This window comes from Hemiscyllium ocellatum, chromosome 21 (genome assembly GCF_020745735.1).
Source record: "Hemiscyllium ocellatum isolate sHemOce1 chromosome 21, sHemOce1.pat.X.cur, whole genome shotgun sequence".
NCBI lineage: Eukaryota > Metazoa > Chordata > Chondrichthyes > Orectolobiformes > Hemiscylliidae > Hemiscyllium > Hemiscyllium ocellatum.
The window spans coordinates 49,495,945-49,516,022 of NC_083421.1; the positions used below are offsets into that span (position 1 = coordinate 49,495,945).

At 44.6% G+C, this 20,078-nt stretch overlaps 1 protein-coding gene across 5 annotated transcripts in view; it reads right to left on the reverse strand.

The window, feature by feature from the left end:
- garnl3 (GTPase activating Rap/RanGAP domain like 3) overlaps window positions 1-20,078 on the reverse strand; it is a 444,876-nt gene that overhangs the window by 156,618 nt on the left and 268,180 nt on the right. For all 5 annotated transcript variants that reach the window (XM_060841087.1, XM_060841090.1, XM_060841088.1 and 2 more), the window contains exons 5-11: window positions 18,976-19,094; window positions 13,545-13,609; window positions 11,295-11,358; window positions 9,864-9,890; window positions 8,753-8,828; window positions 6,848-6,946; window positions 4,737-4,840 (exon numbers count right to left, since the gene is read on the reverse strand). In XM_060841087.1, coding sequence (XP_060697070.1) covers window positions 4,737-4,840; window positions 6,848-6,946; window positions 8,753-8,828; window positions 9,864-9,890; window positions 11,295-11,358; window positions 13,545-13,609; window positions 18,976-19,094 — 554 coding nt within the window. The remainder of the gene's footprint in view (window positions 1-4,736; window positions 4,841-6,847; window positions 6,947-8,752; window positions 8,829-9,863; window positions 9,891-11,294; window positions 11,359-13,544; window positions 13,610-18,975; window positions 19,095-20,078) is intronic.

A 20,078-nucleotide genomic window follows, 5' to 3' on the forward strand; every position in this document is an offset into this window, starting at 1 on the left:
AGGAACCTCGATTATCCGAATTTCGGATATTCCAGCAAGATCGCAAGGTCCTGAGACTTGGCTAAACTGCATTGTCCGGCATTCAATTAGCAAAATGTTGGATTATCCAAATGAAATACTCCCCGCCCGTGTCATTTGAATAATCAAGGTTCCTGTGTGCAAACCAGGAGGTGATTTCCCAGTGGCAGACTGAAGGATGCAGTGATCCAGGATCAATTTGAGTCCGCCTCCCTCACACCATAGCTGCCCAATGTACCTGCTCTTGGCAGGGGCTCCCACTCTGTAACAGTGAGCCAGCAATAGTGACCATTTCTTGGATGAAAAGGGTGTCTCCTACTGGCCCACCAGTATTGGAACATTCTTAGTTGGATGGTGGGTGCACCACTAATTGGTCAACTCTGATGTCCTGATCCCAAAACAAAAAAAATCCAGCCCTTGGTCTAGAAGATAACAAACATAGGAACAGAAGTAGACCATTCAGCCCCTCTAAACTGCACCACTATTTACCAAGATCATGGCTGATTTTTTTGTGTTTTAAATTCCACTTTCTCAGCTATGCCCAGGAACCGTGGATTCCCCTGCCTCATAAGAATCTATCCACCTCAGCCTTAAGAACGTTCAATGTTCATTCCTCCAACATCATCCCAGGCACACAGTTCCAAAGTCACACAGTGAGAAAGACTTTCTCCTCACCTCTGTCCTGAAAGCGAGACTCCTGATTTTTAAATAATGCCCTCCAATTCTGGACTCATCCACAAAAGGAGACATCCTTTTCCATGTCCACCTTGTCAATGGCCATTCAGGATCTTATTAATTTCAAGCAAATCAACTTCTCACTCTTCTGAACTTTGGTGTAAACAAGCCTATAGAAAGCACAACCAGTTTATACCAGGTATCAAATGAGTAAACTTCCTCTGAACTGTCTCCAACATATTTCCATCCTTCCTTAAATAACTACCCATGTGATCTCATCAATGCCCTATAACACTAAAGCATAACATCCTCACTTTCAGCTTCAGACTTATTGGCCTCCTTGCTGCACCTGTGACCCATGCACTAGAAGTTACAGCTCAAACATACTTCTACAATGCCCTAATGAACCCCTACATCTGTCCACCACCTACAAGCCACAAGTCAAGAGTGTGATGGAATACTCCCCACCTGCCAGGATGGTTGCAGCTCCAACAACACTCAATGTCTCAAAATCATCCAGGACAGAGCAGCCCAAGTGGACATCATGACCACACTTCTAACATTCATTCCCTGTACTGCTTACATACAGTGGCAGGAGTATCTACAATGTATAACTTGTACTCATCAAGCCCCCTAAGATTGTACCTTCCAAACCATGACCTCTACCTCCTAGAAGGATAAGGGCAGCTAATACATAGGAAGTCTAACACCTGCAAGTTCCACTTCAAGCCACTCACCATCCTGACTTGAAAATATATTGCTATTTCTTCAGTGTGACTGGGGCAAAATCCTTCAATTTCCTCCCTAATGCATGCTGGGTCTAGCTACAGCAGATGGAATGCAGCAGCTCAAGAAGGCAGCTCCCTACCACCTTCAAAGGCAAGTAGGGACAGGCAATAAACAGCCAGGGACAGTCACACCCTGACTGCATAAAAATAACAAACAAAAATAAATGTGGATTCCGTTATGGGTTACTTCACACTTACTGTTCCATCAAGAAATTAAAACCCCTATCACATCACTGAAAGAGTAAAAAGAAACACAGGTTGAAATGATAAACTTGTCAATATGCCTGGCTGACCCACATTCAGAGAGGATTGCCCTCAGGAAGCAAGGCTGTACACTTCCTCCGAGGAGCACAGTGACGTGAGGATATGGACCAGTGAACTGTGGTCAGCACATAAATGGGAAAAGGTGACCAGCATTGCTCTTTTCAGGTCACTGTATTCGCAGCACTGAAATACCATCTTAAACATTGCTCTATGGCACATATTGAAGGCTTCAATTTCAATCGGGATTTCTGGTGACCCAGCTTCAATCCGCTCTGTTTCAAAACCCCTTTTAAAGATTGGGTTAAGTATTGAAATGCCAGCCAACATGGCCTTGCGTGTGGTTTGATCGAGTAACGGGCCTTCAACGTTTGCAATTTTTTTTAACGCGATTGCAAATCACCAGCCACGCTGAGGAAAAGCCGCCTCTTCAACATTTTCCACCACACTTCAGACTGCAGTCTCTCAGTGATCTCAAAAAGCACAGCATAACAGGGAAATACTCGGGCGAGAGGAGTAGACTTAATATGACCCACTTCACAAGGAAAGGCTGAGCAGGCTGTGTGCAAAGTTTTCAGGAAGTTGTTATAAATGTAGGCCAGCAAAGGGCTGCAGCACCACCCACACACCCCTGGTGTTAGCTGTGACTCAGATGTAGCAATCGCCCCTCTCCGTCAGAAGTTGGTGGACTCCAAAACTCGAGCTGACCTTCAGTGCTGAGGGGGTGCTGCACTGTCAAGGGTGCTACCTTTCTGAAGAGATGTTCAACTGAAATACCCCATCTATTTCGCCAGGTAGACATAAAACGTGCAACTGCCCTATCTTAAAGAGTTGCCTTGGCCAACATTTCCACTGGGAAACATCACAAAAACCGACTGCCTGGTAAGTGGGAGCTGGTTGGATGCAAGTTGGTTGCTACGTTTCCCAAATTCCAATATTGAGCGCACTTCAAAAAGTATTTCATTGGCTATAAAGTGCTTTGCAATGCCCTGTGTTGCTGAAAGGCGCTGTACATATGCAAGTCTCCCATTTCCTTTCATTTTGTTTATTTTTGGAGGTGGCAGTCTTGGCTTTCACTGCAGTAGTGAACTCTGCATTGAAGCTCTGCTGGGTGTGGCTGAGGAGGTCCAGTCTGGTAGATTAGATTAGATTACCTACAGTGTAAAAACAGGTCTTTTGGCCCAACAAGTCCACACCAATGCACACCCACCCAGACCCATTCCCCTACATTTACCCCTAACACTACGGTCAATTTAGCGTGACCAATTCACCTAACCTGCACATCTTTGGACTGTGGGAGGAAACCGGAGCACCCGGAGGAAACCCACGCAGACATGGGGAGAATGTGCAAACTCCACACAGTCAGTCGCCTGAGGCGGGAATTGAACCCGGGTTTCTGGCGCTGTGAGGCAGCAGTGCTAACTACTGTGCCACCATGCCACCCTCTGGGGTAGAGCATTCCAGAGAATTATTTACTGACAGAATAATTTCCACCTCATCTCAGTCCAAATGGCCTCTATTTTATTCTGAGATAGCAACCATACAGTCCCTCCTGCACAACTCCCACCAGGGAAACATCCTTTGTATATTCATCGATCTGGCCGACCCCTTTAGAAATTTGTGGTACCTCAGGCTCTCTCACATTAGCTTCAGAGGCAAACTGCAGACTGTCCTTGTTCACAACTTTGACTGTCTTTGACCGTCTAAACTGGATCTCACCTTGCCTTCCCCGCTGGAAGGACAGTAATCCCACCTTCTACTGACACGTCCTAACATTAATATAAAGTTCCACTACCTGGTACTATTATGTTCCCACATTATAGTAAATCTTTTTGGCAACGTCTTGAAGATTCTTCCTAAAATGTGGTGTCCTGAGCTGAAGACATTACTCCAGCTAACGCCTACTAGTACTTTATAAAGATTAAGCACAAAATCCTTACTTCAGTAGCCTATGCCACTAATTACGAAGACCAGGAAACCTAATTGTGTTTTTAAAGTCACTTTCTAATACCATATTTAACCATTCGAAACTCCAGTCTCTCTTCTTTAAAGTTGCCAGTTAGATTTCGGATAATCTCCTACCTCAATACAATTTTCCAGTGCTTTCCTCACATCTTTTGATATCTTTAATATCCAGAAATCTATTACTCTCTGTCGTGAATATATTCAGTGAATGAAACACCACAGCCCTCTGGGGTAGAGCATTCCAGAGAATTATTTACTGACAGCATAATTTCCACCTCATCTCAGTCCAAATGGCCTCCATTTTATTCTGAGATAGCAACCATACAGTCCCTCCTGCACAACTCCCACCAGGGAAACATCCTTTGTACATTCATCTATCTAGCCGATCCCTTTAGGAATTTCAACTCGCAGAACGATTACATTTCCTCCTCTAAACTCCAGACAATACAGGTCTCCTCAATCGCTGCTCATCAGCCAAACCCACCATCCCATTGGTCCGTCTAGTGCATCTCCTTTGTGGTCTCTCCATGGTAAGTGTATCCATCTTTAGATAAGTTTAAAAAAAATCCGCACACATTAATCCAAGGGCAGTGTCACCATGGCTTTATCCGACTGCAGGATTCCTGTTGTAAGCAGACCTTCTTGCTGTAAGAGCCAACATACAGTTCGGCTTCGAAATTGATCACTGTAGCTGCAAGCCAGCTTTCAGTGTCTGATAGCCAGGGAGACCGCGATCCCTTCAGGCAGCCATCACTGGAGGTCCTAACACTGCAGCCCTGCTGGACAGTGTAACACAGCAGCCCTGCTGGAGTGTGTAACACAGCAGATATTTTGGAGCCTTCACATCTAAACTCTGCTCCCAATCTCCTCCTCTCTGGAGAAGCAAGTGGTCATAACAGAATCACAATTATTTGCCTGTTTGACAAGCCCCTGTGAGACTGTCTTCAAGTGACAAGCCCGAGATCGATACAATATAAATGATTCCAGCAGTAATATGCTTAGTCATAGGAAAGAAAGAACTCCCCTTACCTGTTGCTTGTTTTCTTTAGAGTACGGCAACATTGTGGAGACATGAAACATTATCTCGTGTCCTTGATATACTGTGTATATGGAATGTATTCCTGTCGTGTCATCTGTGAAAAGTACAACGCTGAGTTTTACAGAACTCGAAATAATTGTGAGAATACATAATTATGAGACATCACATGAAGTTTACATGGCCGTCAAGCTGCATCTTATTACAAAGAGGGGAATAAAAACATATAATTTATTGCACAGTTATATAATTTCAGGGTTTTAAACAGCAGCTACCCGCCAAAGAGAGTGGGTTAGTCTAACTTCAGCAAAGGTGGTCATTTGAGGGCACCTTCTATTGTGATTTCTCACACCACCAGACTTACAGACTTACTTACAAAAACAGGCCATTCTGATCCACACAGACCTACCACACCTACCCTACATTTCCCGTGGCGAACCCATTTAGCCTGCACATTGCAGGCAATTTAGCACAGCCAATCCACCTACTCTACATATCCTTGGATTGTGGGAGGAAGCCCACGCAGACATGGGGAGAATGTGCAAACTCCACCCAGACAATCGCCCGAGAATGGAATCAAACCCGGGTCCCTGGCGCTGTGAGGCAACAGTGCTAACCCCAGAGCCATCACCTCCCTCTGACTTGCAGTATATCCCAGTCAATCCTGATTTTAATAAATAAATACCACCTTCAAGGTTCTGAAGAATACCGTCATATTTGAACTCGGTTATGGAACAAGACTGATGGCCCTCACTCACACTATATGAAACGGAAAATTTAAATCTTAGCAAATGCAGATTGAAATGTACGTTCTACAGATTTTGAAAGCAGTACATACTTGTGCCTGTTGGTGGGGTTAGATGCAAAGTGGGGAGAGGGCTGCTGTGCACAGAAAACACAAACAGTCCCACTCGACGAAATGGCCTGCTTCAGTGACATGAATCAGTGTACAAGTCACAGCTTGGAGGAATCTGCCATTGATTCAAACCTTTTCATTGCTTTGGAAGGAATGGAAACCCTCTCCCTCAGGAGCTTCAGAAAGTAGGCTGTGGGAAAGGTGGATGAGATCTCTGTTTGTTTTCAGACTTTGCTGAAGAGATTGAAGATGGAAGATGGGGTGTTTGTCAGCACGGACAGAGGGGGCGAAGGTGGGTCAGGCTTGATTAAAGCAATTTGGAAAAGAGTTCCTGAGTTGCGGAGCACTTGGGTTAAAATGAAAGCCAAGACAAGAGGAATATAGGAATGGGATTAGGAAAACAGAAAGGGACACTGTTGGAGATGATTTTGGAGAGAACAGGGTAACAGGCAAAGGGAAGGAAATGAAGAGACTGAGACAAGAGAAACAGAGTGAGAAATACATTGAGAAAGTAAGAGAAAAGAGAGAAAGAGATAATCAGGTGTATATTGCTCTCGCAGTCCATTCACATCTTGAGAGGCTGGACCAATAGTGGAACCATATAAAATTCTCCCAGTGTACTGTGTGTGGGAGAACAAAAGTGTATGTTTATATTTATGAGAGAGAATTATGTATATATACAGCGTGTGTGTGTAGATCCTTCATGTCTCCATGAAATAGAAAGGGAGCTGTAGAGGAGATGCTGCAGTTTGTATCAATTGGAGTCAGCTGTTCTCTGGTTCATTATGAATAATGCATATGATGATGCTGTAAATTGTCAAACATAAAGATAATCTTGTATTAACCATATACCCTCCAACTGGACAGGGAGATAGAAATCAAGCTCCAAGAAATGTTGCACTGCCCACTCCAAAGCAATGAACATGGAATGAGGTCTGGATCCTGGGAATATTGTCAAACCACAGCAAACAATAATAAATACACAAATAACAAGAAAATCTCTAAATCCACAGGAATCAATGGGAATGTGGAGAAAACCTAAAGTTATGTTTTCAACAAAATTTCAGTTCTAATGTAAAGGAGCATCAGCAGCTGTTTGGTATATTGGATCATTTTGGTACCTGGTATTTGGAATAAGCATCCGTAGTGTTTAACAAACCCGTTGTATGAAATGCCATCTGTTTGGTTGCCTTGTTAGATGCAAATTTTTATTTGACATTTTGTCTTGAATTTTAGTCCGACTCTTACTTTTGGTGTCAAGTCCTCCTCTGTAGCCAATCCAGCCCTTCAAAGTAATTGTTTCACCCATAAGATTTAGAAACTTCTGAAAGCTTTCACTCCCAGTTTCTGTGAAAGAAACAGAAGACTGGATTAGAACATCACTCTACAGACAAGCCAAAGTGATACGCAATGTTGGAAGGACAAAACTTCAACCACTGAGCAGTGTTCCGTGTTTGGAACCATTTCCTTCTCAGATTAGCTCTGTACAGTCAGTTCTGCTATAATGCATCTTTCATTGATGCAAATTGGCTCGAACGCGATTGGGTGAATAGGGAAGGCTGGCTTTAAAGCTTTTAAAGTGTGTGTTGACTATAACGCAAATAGACCATCAACACCCTGAGTGTTACTTATATTGCGTGATTTTTCTATGGCGCAGGATTGCACAAGAATGTACCTATTGCGTTCTGGAAGAACTGACTGTAATTTGCTCAACTACAAAGATCTTCCTTAAATCAACTGGAAAGAAGAGAAAGGCCAGGAGATTGCAACCTTCTCAATCAAGAAGACCATCCTCAGTCAAGAAGACCGTCAACTCTCCCAATTGTGCCTTGCAGCTGGTAGTCCCAGGGTCCCTCAGCTGAATGTCTTACAGTTTCTGTTGTAGTGTCTCTAAAACAGATTCTCAACAATGGTCATAATCCCAAGCTGTGACTCACTTAAGAAGCACTCTTACTTTTAAAAGCAGCAAAATCAATATGTCTACAAAATCAAAAACAAATCTCCAACAGCAATGTGAAAGCCTGGACCGCGAACAGTTCTTAATTTACAACAGGTTGGGTTGGTGACTGACTTAATGGCCGGTAAAGGTTGGACATTTGATTTTAATCTCATTTATTTACTGGTTAGCAGTGAAGGTTCTAAATGGGGCCTGGTAGTTTGGAAATAGGACTGCTTGGAACCTCTCAGAGAGTCATTGGTCTCCATGAGGAATTCTGTTCCCTAGACACCAATGGATCAGTGAATATATACAAGACCGAGACTGACAGTTTCTTAACAGACAAGGGAGCCAAGGGTTATGAGGGGCAGATAGGAAGATGGAGTTGAGATCACATTCAGAACAGCCATGAATTTTGTTTCTTATGTACCTGACCATGTGATATTTCAACAGTTCTTATGTCTACCTACACGCTGCATGTTATTCTGTGCTCAGTTACACATATTGCCAGCAAGGACAGCATTTCTTCCCCTTGAGAAGGTGATGAGCCACCTTCTGCTGCACCTTCAAGCAGTGTAGGTGTTACCAGGGGAAGAGGCCCAGTTTTTGATGCAGGAACATGAAGAAAATGCTGATATCGTTCCACATTAGGATGTGGCTTGGAGGGAGATTTGCAGATGGTGGCGTTGCTGTTACCCTTTTGCCTGACATGGTAGAGACCACAAGAACTGTCAATGCTGTTGAAAGAACCTTGGTGAGTTACTGCTGCGCATCGTGTAGATGGTACACATTGCTGCCTCTGTGTGTTGGTAACGGAGGGAGTTGATGTTGAGGGTGGTGGATGGAGACTGCTTTGTCCTGAGTGCTGACGAGTTTCTTGTATGTTGTTGGGACTGCGCTCATTGAGGTAAGTCCATCACTGATTGCCTGACCTCTCCCTGTACTCCATAACTCAATAATTCATCCCACTTTATTTTTAATAACTGGTTCTTCACCCTGTCAAAGTTGAGCTGATTATAATCAGCAGGGGGTTACAGTCTAGACATGGGGGTACTGACTGGTCTCCATCCAGTGATCTCCATCCAGTCTTTGATGCTATAAGGGAGGTCCCACAGAAACAAATGAAAATTACTGCAGCATCAAGTGGTTTGTAATGACATTAGTTCAAGTGAAATTCAGCCTGAATGAGCTATTTGAACAGACACACAGACCCTTACCATTGCTAAACATTTCATCGTCTGTCAGTTGCCCATCTTTAGCGTATAGAACTCCAAATTTAAAGTTCACTGACCCCTAATAAAACATAAAAAATTCAGAAATGTGCAGCAAGTAAAAGAAAATGTACTATTTATTAGAACAGCGCTGAAATATAAAGAAACACAACAGCTGTGATTAAATCATATAAAAATGTAATTCCCCTTTCAAGATTCAAAGCTGAGCAGTTTAAATTGATCAAGATAAATAAATACTGAGGTGATTGACTGCAGCCTGGAACCCTGTCATTTTTAGAGGACAGAGTTCCAAGCGAGGAGTTCAATCCATCTGAAGGATCTCATCGGGAAGCTCTACCTTTTCCCAGGAGGATACAGTCAGCTGAAGGGAACTCGCTGGCTCCTTGCTGGAACAATCTGAAATGTCATCCTGTTACCCTCATCTCTGCTTCCCCCCCATCCCCTCTCCCCCCTAAACCCCATGTAACCAGCCCCTTCTGCAGCCCACCTTCCTCCTTGCACTCCTCTGCCCTTTGGTATGACTTCCTGCCCTCTGTGACTCTGTATAACTCCTTTCCTCCTCCCCTCTACACCCTCCTCATGTACCCCCACTTCCTCCAGCAACCTCTCTCTGCTGCAAGCATCACCCGTTATTCCCTACCTTGTACCCCTCTCCATCTCTACCCTCCTTTATACTCCTGTACCCTCTACTGACCTTCAACACCACCCTGCCTCCTCCTGTACCCCACTCCATCCTACTATTGCTCCTTCTCCTTTATAAGGTGGATATATTAATCACTTTCCAGCCTCATATAAGCCCCTGCCCCTAAAGACCCTCGGTCATCCTGTACGTCCTCATTGCTGAATATCAGTTTCTCCACTGCCCACACTAATCAACCCCCCCATCCCAATCTCATCCACCCTCCTGTAGCCTACTCCACACCCCTGTCACACCATACCCCATTCCCTCCTCATTGACCCCTGCCCTCTCCCTCCCTTCCTCCCTCCTCTGCCCTGCCTGATCTTTCTCCTTGTATGTTCCCTCCTATAATTAGTGTGCAGGCCTGTCGACAGTCAGCCATTGCTACCGCACAGCCCCGATTTACATTGTACTCACCTCCTGTTCTTCTAGAACCAGTAAATCCTGTCAAACACGAGAACAAGACGATTAGTTGCTTGCATCATCATTTCTGCTCATTAGATGAGTGAAGCTAGGAGCCTCCATTGGACATTGCCCAGGCTCAGCCACAAATAACTCACTGCGGGGATGAATGTCAGGAACAAGGATGAGGGAAGTGGGGAGTCCAGTAGGCTGGGAATAGACCTCCTGGTTTGAGGCAGGACAGCTCCATTACTCAGGGTCTGTCTGAGGAACTTGCTGATCAATGTCTCACTTGTTTGTCACCACAACCTCCCTCATTTATGCACAATGCGCCTGACAATGTGGAGACATTATTAACTATCAACATATCCAAATCGTTTAGCATCTACTGCAAAGAATGAAGAACTGAATCCATGAGCTTGCAGTGGACTTGTCTCTGTTCAAATATTCAGGGCCTGAGTCAAGAGAGAGTCCAGTAACCCAAGGGCAGGGTAACAGGGGAGGCCCACAGTGCTCGAGGGCAGGGTACTGAGCTCAGGTTGGAGGATTGAGGTCACTCTGCTGAGTTGAGAAAGGAGGGGGGATGTGGCTGGGAGGCTGTGAAACAAAGCTAAGGGGGTTGAAGTTTTTTTAAATATTCCCTACAGTGTGGAAACAGGCCCTTCTGCCCAACAAGTCCACACCGACCCTCTGAAGAGTCACCCACCCAGACCCATTTCCCTCTGACTAACGCACCTAACATTAGGGGCAATTCAGAATGGCCAGTTCACATGACTTGCACATCTTTGAACTGTGGGAGGAAACCGGAGCACTCGAAGGAAACCCAGACACTGGGAGAATGTGCAAACTCCACACAGACAATCGCCCGAGGCTGGAATCAAACCTGGGACCCTGGTGCTGTGAGGCAGCAGTGCTAACCACTGAGTCACCGTGTTGGTGTGCTTGAGCTGGAGTGAGGCCACTGTGCCTAGGTTTGGGGCAGAGCAGGAGGGGAGCCTGCCACGTTCAGTCAAGGGACAAGGCCTCTGTTCTCAGACGGTGGGAATAGGGTCCAGGCCAGGAGCAGGACCGGGCCCCTGATTTCAGTCCTGGCCCCTACAGACAATAGATGGTCATTCTCTATTCACCAGTCACAAACTGGTCACTCAGTTCAGCTGGGCTTAACCAACAGTTTATAAAGTCCTTTAGTGCATAACCCTGGTTATGAACGTTTAAGGTTTAGAATCCAGCTACACAAAAATGGCCATCAATTAAACACAGATTTGTCAAGTTGACTTCCAGGTTAATTGATACCACTCTGCAAAATAACTTCCACCCTCCAACAGGAATAAAGCGGTGATCCCGAGATTGTAGGCTAGTTTCATTTCAAACAGCAAATTATCTTTATAATGTTTTCGCTGACAACCACAATGGTCAGAAACACCGTTTTAACAAACTGAGACTTACCTTCTGTATTTCTGCATTAAAAATCTCCCTGGGGCCTTTTTCAAATTTATCAAGGTTCATGGCACTGCAAAACAGTTCAAAAGTTGATGAGATTGTTCAATGTGATTTGTGTCTCACAGTCCATTGCCTTCAAAGACCACAGCAAGTGGCACTTCACAACGTGCTCCCAATGATTCCCTTCCCCTCACACTGAGTGCTCTGGATAGAATGATCAGCTTCTTCCCAACACTGTCCTATTCTGACTGACGGACATATTCCTGCTCAGAATGAAGATTTCTCTTCCCAAAAATACATCCTCTATTCCTTTTTTTGAGTTCCCCACTAGTCGGAATCTGTGTGAAATTATGAAACACTTTCAGTGCCATCGTTGCAGCAGCAGCAGCAGCCGCTGGGTGTTAAAGCTGCTCCTCAGTCCAGTATACACACCCTCTTCTGGTGATTTGCCTCTATTAAGTTACCATGTTATTTCCTGGCAAATATCAGACAATATCAACAATCAGGATTGGAGGAAGATAAAGAACAATAACCACATAAAGTTCCACAATGAAAGAACTGACAGAAACAGCCTTGCAATGACCTTTAAAAATTTGGCTCATAACTCTGTCACTCATACCCTATACTGCTCACCCCTCTGCTCCATTACTTTTCCCGGCTCCACTGCCTCAAAGTTAAATTCTCAGGCTTGTCCTCAAACCTCGCCATGCCCTCCTCCCTCTCCCACTCCACAATCTCCTCCAGCTCTTCAAACTCTGAAGAGCACAGCATTCCCCCAACTCAGGCTTCCAGAGTGGTCCCTCCCCCCCTTCACCCGAACGTGGATGGCCGTGTGTTTGGCTATTTAAACTAAAAGCTCTTGAATTACCTCCCGACAGGAGATGACCACGTTAGCGAGGGTGCACAAAAGGGTCATGAGATTGGTAGCAGCGCTGAAGAACTTCAGAGTGATGTGGATAGAGTGGAGAGGGAGGTGAGGCTTTTCCCCTTAGAATTCAGAAGGGGTTTAATCAAAACTGTGAGTGATGTGGTCAGATTGCAGAGGAAGAAATTGTTCCCATCACTGGAAGGATCAAGTCCCAGAGGATTTAAAGTGCCTGGCAAAATAATCAACACAACATGGTGTGAGGCAGCGGGTGGTTCGACATGGAATGCACTGCCTGAGAGAATGCTGGCAGCAGATTCGATTGAGACACTCATCAGAGAACGGGCCCACTATGTGAAAAGGAATGCAGAGTTACAGGGAAGAGGCAGGGCAGTGGGACAGGGGACGGTCACTCTGCAGAGAGCTGACCCACACACGACTGGCCAGATTGTCTCCTTCCATGCTGTAGTTCCACCCGACCCGCCATCTCTCACTTTCCCATCCTTCCATCCCAATAGACTTTTCTTAAAACTCAGCAGCTTTGGTCCCCACTCCCAGTATCTGCACCAGTCTTTTCTGCTCACTAGAGGACCTTGGCTGTATTTCTGCAGGGAGGATGTTATTTAAATGCAAGTTGGTGTTCACATCCCTCTCCTCTATGCTTCGAAGTCCTCCTGGCCCAATGACACTCTGAATGGGCTTATATTTGGGCCACTCCCAGGCCCTTTACACTTCTCACTTGCACTAACAACTAGCATCTGAGTGGATGAGAAAAGTCTGTGTTGAGGCAATTTTCCAGGGATTTAACTGCACCACTATCCCACATCTTAAGATAAAATCACCGTCCTAAGAACATTTGAATAATTATGAAAGGTGTGCACTTGAACAGAGAGGTATGCATGGATTATAGACTATTTTCTCCTCTGTTATTGGGATATTATATATTCATTAGCAAGGGATTAAGATGGCTCTGGCATTCACCAGGATTGGTCTAAATTATGTAGCAGGATTTGGCAAACTTAGGATAGGCTACCTCTCATAAGAGTTAAAATCAGGCCCGATATCTAGCAAACAGAGGCTGAGTGAGTCAAATCCGAGCCCATCACATTGCTTAATCGTTGGTGATACTGATGTGCAGGCTTCAACTAGCCATCTCACCAGCAGGAGGCGGTATAGTTACTGCCTCTGTATCTAGTGAAGTAACAGCATAACCCACCAAGGACAATAGGTATCTCTCTCTCTCTCTCTCTCTTTCTCTCAATAACCATTCTATGTGATCCTGCAACCCAGCAAAGTACAGACCTTTATTCCACACTAGAGATGAAAACTAGTAAAACTAATCCAATGACGGTCGGCAAGATCCATTTAGAATTCCAAGATTTCTCACTTACCTTAAAATAGATTTGACAGAAAGTGTTTTCGTAGGGCTATAAGGAAGGCAAATTTTCTGTGTACCCTGTGAAGAGAAAACAGACTCTATAAGTAAATATTTCAAACTGGGAGGTCATGTTGCGTCTGTACAAGACATTGGTTTAGCCACTTCTGGAATATTGCATGTCATTTCAGTCTCCCCCTATTGAAAGGATTCAGAAAAGATTTACAAGGATGTTGCCAGGGTTGGATGATTTGAGCTCTCGGGAGAGATTGAACAGGCTGGGGCTGTTTTCCCTGGAGTATCGGAGGGTGAGGGGTGACCTTGTAGAGGTTTATAAAATCATGAGCAGCGTGGATAGAGTAAACAGACAAGGTTTTTTCCTTGGGGTGGGGGAGTCCAGAACTAGAGGGCATAGGTTTAGGGTGAGAGAGGAGAGATATAAAAGAGACCCAAGGAGCAACTTTTTCATGCAGAGTGTGGTGCATGTATGGAATGAACTGTCAGAGGAAGTGGTGGAAGCTGGTCCATTGGTAACATTTAAAAGGCATCTAGATGGATATATGAATAGGAAGGGTTTGGAGGGAGATGGGCCCGGTGCTGACAGGTGGGACTAGATTAGGTTGAGATATCTGGTCAGCATGGACGGGTTGGACCGAAGGGTCCGTTTCCATGCTGTACATCTCTATGACTCTGTAACTGTTTTTCATTTCTGAGAAATCTTTGCGTTTTGACCCTTTTACCTTCTGAATCAGCTTTGATTCGCATCAAGTAAAATTCTCTTTTGAAAGCTCTCGCAATAAGCGTCTTGTAATCAAATCAAATTGACAAACACAAGATGAAAGTAAGGGAGCAGAGAATGACAGCACTAATAGAATGAGGTCCTGGTTCGAATGAGATTTTCTGTTACCAGTTCTGAAGAAAAGTGAGATAGACCTGACCAAACAAATGACTAAAATAACAGAAAAGCAATAGCAGATGAATTTATTTGATGTCTATGCTTGGCGCCATTCTCTCCTTCCAATTCCTGAGGATAACTGTCAAAATGTGTATTGATGTCCTCAAAGACCAGATCTGGAGCACATCAGCCATGTTTTGACATTGGAACTTCTGCTTGGTCTGTTGATCGCCCATAGCAGCATTGTTAGGGCTTTATTTATGTATTTATTTATTTCTGGGATGCTAGCTGGTCCAGCATTTGTTGTCCAGCCCTGATATCCCTGGAGGAGATAGTGATGAGCTGCTTTCTTGAACCACTGTAGTTCACTTGATGTGGGTAGATCCAGGTGCCACTGGGAAGAAAATTCCAGAATTCTGACCCAGCGACACTGAAGGAACAGTGATACATTTCTGAATCAGGACAGGTACGTGGCTTGGAGAGGAACTTGGAGGTGTTTCCATGCATCTGCTGTCCATGTCCTCCTAGACAGCAGTGGTTGTGGTCTGGAAGGTACTGTCTAAGGAATCATAGAATCCCTACAGTGCAGAAAGAGGCCATTCAACCTATCGAGACTGTATAGACATTCTGAAGAACATCCCACACAATATCAGACCCTTCACCTTCCCCCCTACCCCTACCCTTCCCCCCAGCCATTCCAGTAATCCCACATTTATTGTTGCAAATCCCACTTAGCCTGCACATCTTTGGCATGGTGAATTTCCGCAGTGCCTTTTGTACATGGTACACACTGCTCCTGCTGAGCGTCAGTGATGGAGAGACTGAATCTTTGTGGATGTAGTGCCAATCAGTTCCTTGTCCTGGAGTGCGTCAAGCTTACATGTTGTTGGAGCTGCTCTCATCCATGCAACTGGACTGTATTCCATCACACTCCTGACCTCTACCTTATAGATACTGGCCAGTTTTGGGAAGTCAGTTCAGTGTCTACTTAATGGTACCCTCAGGATATTGGTAGTGAGGGATTCAGTGATCTTAATGCCATTCAATATCAGGGTATGATGGTTGGATTCTCTCATATTGGAGATGGCCATTGCCTGACATCTCTATAGTGTAAACACCACTTACCACTGTCAGCTCAAACCTGGTTATTGTCCAGGTTTTATTGCATCCGAACATGGACTGCATCAGTATCTGAGGAGTTACGAATGATGCAGAACATTGTATAATCATCAGCGAACATCCCCACTTCTGACCTTATGATGAAGCAGCTGAAGGTGGTTGGGCTGAGGACACTACCCTGAGGAATTCCTGCAGAGATGTCCTGGAGCTGAGATGACAGACCTCCAACAACCACAACCATCTCTTTATGTGTCAGGTATGACTCCAACCAGTGGACAGTTCTCCCCCAATTCTCATTGATTCTAGCTTTGCTCGGGCTCCTTGATGGCACACTTGGTCAATGCAGTCCCGATGGCCAGGACAGTCAATCTCACGTCACCTTCGCAGTCAAACCAAAGAAAGACCAAGGTTGTCAGGAAGTCAGGAGCTGAGTGGCCTTGGCAGAACCTAAGCTGAGCATCAGTGAGCAGATTATTGCTAAAATGTGCTGCTTAATAAATCTGACTGTTGGTGACTCCTTCCCGTACACTGCTCATCCCTTCCACATTGCAGTAACTCATACCCTGAGTCTCCTGGGAAAGGCTGCTAGGGAACTTGCAGTGACAGGAACCCATTGGTGCATCCACATCTTATCATGCTGCAACACTTTCCCATCTCTCTTCCTCATTTTGCTCCATTGCATTCCTAAGACTGGGTCACGCATCTGCTCTGAACCCAATGCGCTGCAATCTCAGACTCTTTGTGAAAGGGTGAGCTATTCAGCCACTGTACTGCCAGGTAATTACATTACAGCTGATCTGTATCTTAACAGCATTGACCCACTTCAATTCTGAAAAGCTAATGTAGCAATAGTGGGGCACAGTGCTCCCCTTACTCCCCCATCAACAGAGGACACAATTTCATATAAAGATATCAAATACATTTATGAAAGACTAACTGCTCAATTAATCATCACTTAAGGTTCTGTACCAGTATTTTAAATCACTCATAGTCAGTGAGGTGTTTTAACAATAACGACCTCTGTCAGATTCTAAGAAACCAGAACATAATAAATCTGACAAGGATTTTACTGTCACAGAGAGCAGGATGCAGTAAAAAGCTGTGACAGCACAAACTGATGGAAGGTACTGAGGATGGAGAAGGATTAGCTGACTTCACAAATGTGGGCGCGCACACACACTCACACAGAGACACATACACAGAGACACTCACACATAGAGAAAGACACACACATACAGAGACACACAGGTGCAAATTCAGACACACCCACCCATTACAGTCACACATAGACACACAAAGACACACATAAACACACGCACACACACAGACACAGAGAGACACAGAAGCACACAGTTGGGCAACAGCTGCTCCTAACCACAGTGTCAAAACACATCCCTTTGAACAACAGTGCTGGTGCCTGGCATGGGAACTAGCAGGAGCATCAACCCTCGCTGAGCCTTGTTTGAACTCGAACCCTGAGAGCCTTGTAAAACCACCGTTTACAAATCAAAGAAGGACCTTCTTGTTTAATTAGAGTCTCACTTTGAAAAAAAATACCTAAACAATTTAAAGCATTATCGCTTCCTGGGCAGCTCCTGCCAGTATCTCTCTCGATCGAGTCATTGACAAATGATTTAGTTTTCCTCGGCACCTTGTTTATGGGAAAGCATGGGAACATTTTGTTAGGACTTAAATTCTTCGTCTAAAATTGGCAAAATGGCCCATTGAAAAGTGATATAATCTCTTCAGAAACTAGCACGATGTTAGATAGCATTGCAGACCCCTCAGGTTCAGAACCATGTTAATGCTGAATACAAGCCTCCTTCCATCCATTTAACATTACCAAGTTATCCTTTTGTCGTTTTCCTTTCATGTGTTTATTCATAATCCCATGCAATGCATATTTTCTATTCACCTTGGTCACTGCACATTCTAAACATTCTAACCAAAGCTGGACTTTAACATAACCACTTTGTATGCACTGTTCCCTGGTTCTCGGTGACCTGTCATCGTGTTCAATGTTAACTCTATTTCTATCCAAGATACTCCCTGAGCTGCTGAAAATTTCTAGAGGTTTTCGCCTTCATTACAGATTACCACCCCCCACGGCATTTCACTTTTGGGCCTGTTTTTGGGCCTGTCTGAACTGGAACACCCTTCCTAACCTCTATCCCATCGATCCTGTTTATTACCCTGAAGATTTCTGCTATGGTAACCATACCACCCCCAACCCCGCCCACACTCCCCCTCCCCCACCATCCATTTTCTATTCTACAGAGAAAGGAGCTTCAAGAGATGCAGAGGAATTACTTCTCTCGGCGAGTCATTAATGCTCTCCCTTAGTGGCCTGTAGAGGCCGGATCATTGAATATCGTCAAGGCTGAGTTAGGCACATTTTTGATTGACAAGAGAGCCAAGGATTATTGGGGGTGGTAGACAGAAAAGTGTCCTTAGGCACAGGGTCAGTTCAGCCATGAACTTACTGAATGGTACAGTGGGCTCAATGAGTTGAGTGACCCTCCCTCGCTCCACTTTCTTCAAAGTCCTATTTCAGTTCAACATGACCTCTTTTGCTTTTCAATATATTGGAAATTTCACTTGAAAAATTTCCACTTGAAATCTCTCTTTCTAAGTTTGACTTGTTCATCATTTATCTCCTCCCTTTCTGTCTTAAATGCCTTTACAGAGGAACCTCGAATATCCAAATTCCAATCATCTGAAAATCGGATTATCTGAAGGAGATCTCGAGGTCCTGATAGAAACATTACATCAAAGACGTGTTTCCAACAGTGATCGTGTCTTTTGTTTACAGTGATTAAACAGGCACGGTCTCCAAATGACTGACCTCCTGCTCTCTCTTCTCTCTCTCCACACGGGGTGGGGGTGGGGGGGGCGGGTTGGACGGCGGGGGGCGGATGGACAGGGTTCTGGGAGCGGTGTTCAGGGCAGGGATTCGTGCGCTGTGATGCTGTTTTACCTCCTGAACGGGGAGCAGACTTCAAGAACTCCAAGCCCCAGAGAAAAGGCATTTAATTGATTAACCGAATAATCGATCATCCAAACTAAACAGTGACCGCCCATCTCGTTCGGATAATCGCGGTTCCCCTGTATATCTTGCCTGATGTCATCTTCTAAGGTCACGTCCACCACACTGACCCTAAGGTGGAGGCTGGTGTATAAAGATCTGAAAATGGTTTGTAGTAAGAATGCGGCTTTATGAGATGGAGCTGCCTTGAAATTTTAAGTTGTCCAGGATTTAATTCTCTCAGAACATCACCTTGCAAAGCAATCACTTCAACTTCAGGAGAATCTGAAATGTACTTGCAGCGTTAAAGGACTTTCTCCAAAAGTGGCTTTGCGATTTTTAAAAAATGACCATAAACACATAATTCTGACAAACCCGAGTAAGGAAGGTGAACCAATCGCCACTTACTGTTTTTTTCCACAGGATCGCACGGTACTGTGGCACACGCTGATTGTTTTGGTCAGAAAGGACAACCGAAAGAAAGAAAGGATTCCTTTCCGTGTCTGTACCGACATAGTTCTGATGAACTGAAAAGAGAAACGAAAAGGACACAGGAGAAATATAAACAGCTTGATTCAAACTGGAACAGCAAAATTTTAAATTGGCACATTTGAAGGCAGCAAGTTGAGATGCATCAGTGTTCTTTAACACAACAGGCAGTTTGGTGAGTTCTAATTGAACAAACTCGCTCCCACGTTGCACTGATTGGCATCACACAGGGTAATGATAACTGGGACAAGAGCTGCCTCTCCTGTTTGCTGTCACTCTGGCTTCACTTTACTCTCCAGCAATACACTCTTTTTGTGCCCCGTCTCTGACACAACAGCCAGTATTTCTGCCCCATTGGGTAGACACTGAACAATGCAGCATGGGAAAGCAGGTTAAAAGGTAAGACGGCACAAAAGCAGCAGCAGACATTTCAGAAGGTGTTTCTTCTGAGAAGGGTGCACTATCTGTGGTTAACTGAGGAACTTAGGCCAGCGTCAAATCAAATGGAAAGGTAGACGGTGACAGGAAGTTTCGTGGCAGGCCGGAAAATTAGAAACATTTTAGAAACCAGGCAAGGGATGATTACAGAAAGCAGTAGTCAGAGGATGGGAGAAAACTACCCAGAATATAAAAAGACAATAAAAGTTTCTACAAGTTTATAAAACAACAAGTTGCAAAAGTGAGCATTAGTGTCTTAGAGAATGGAACTTGAGTCTACCAATAGGAAAGAATCAAAGTGCAACGGCTTTAAATAAGAATATGGTATCTGTCTTTGTAGTGATTGTAACAAGATCAGCCAGGTGAACCTTATAGGATATGAGTTCCCTGATTGGGGCTGTTAATCTGGTCCAATCAGAGAGCCCTGGCTGACACATATAAACAGGAGTTTTCACGCAGCATTGCCCTTTGATATGAAGGGCACTGCTTGTCACTGGCCACTCGGGTGTTTCCTTTCTTCCTGGTGGTAGAAATTGAATAAAGATTCATGCACTTTGTGTCTCTCACTGTGTCTCACACCTACA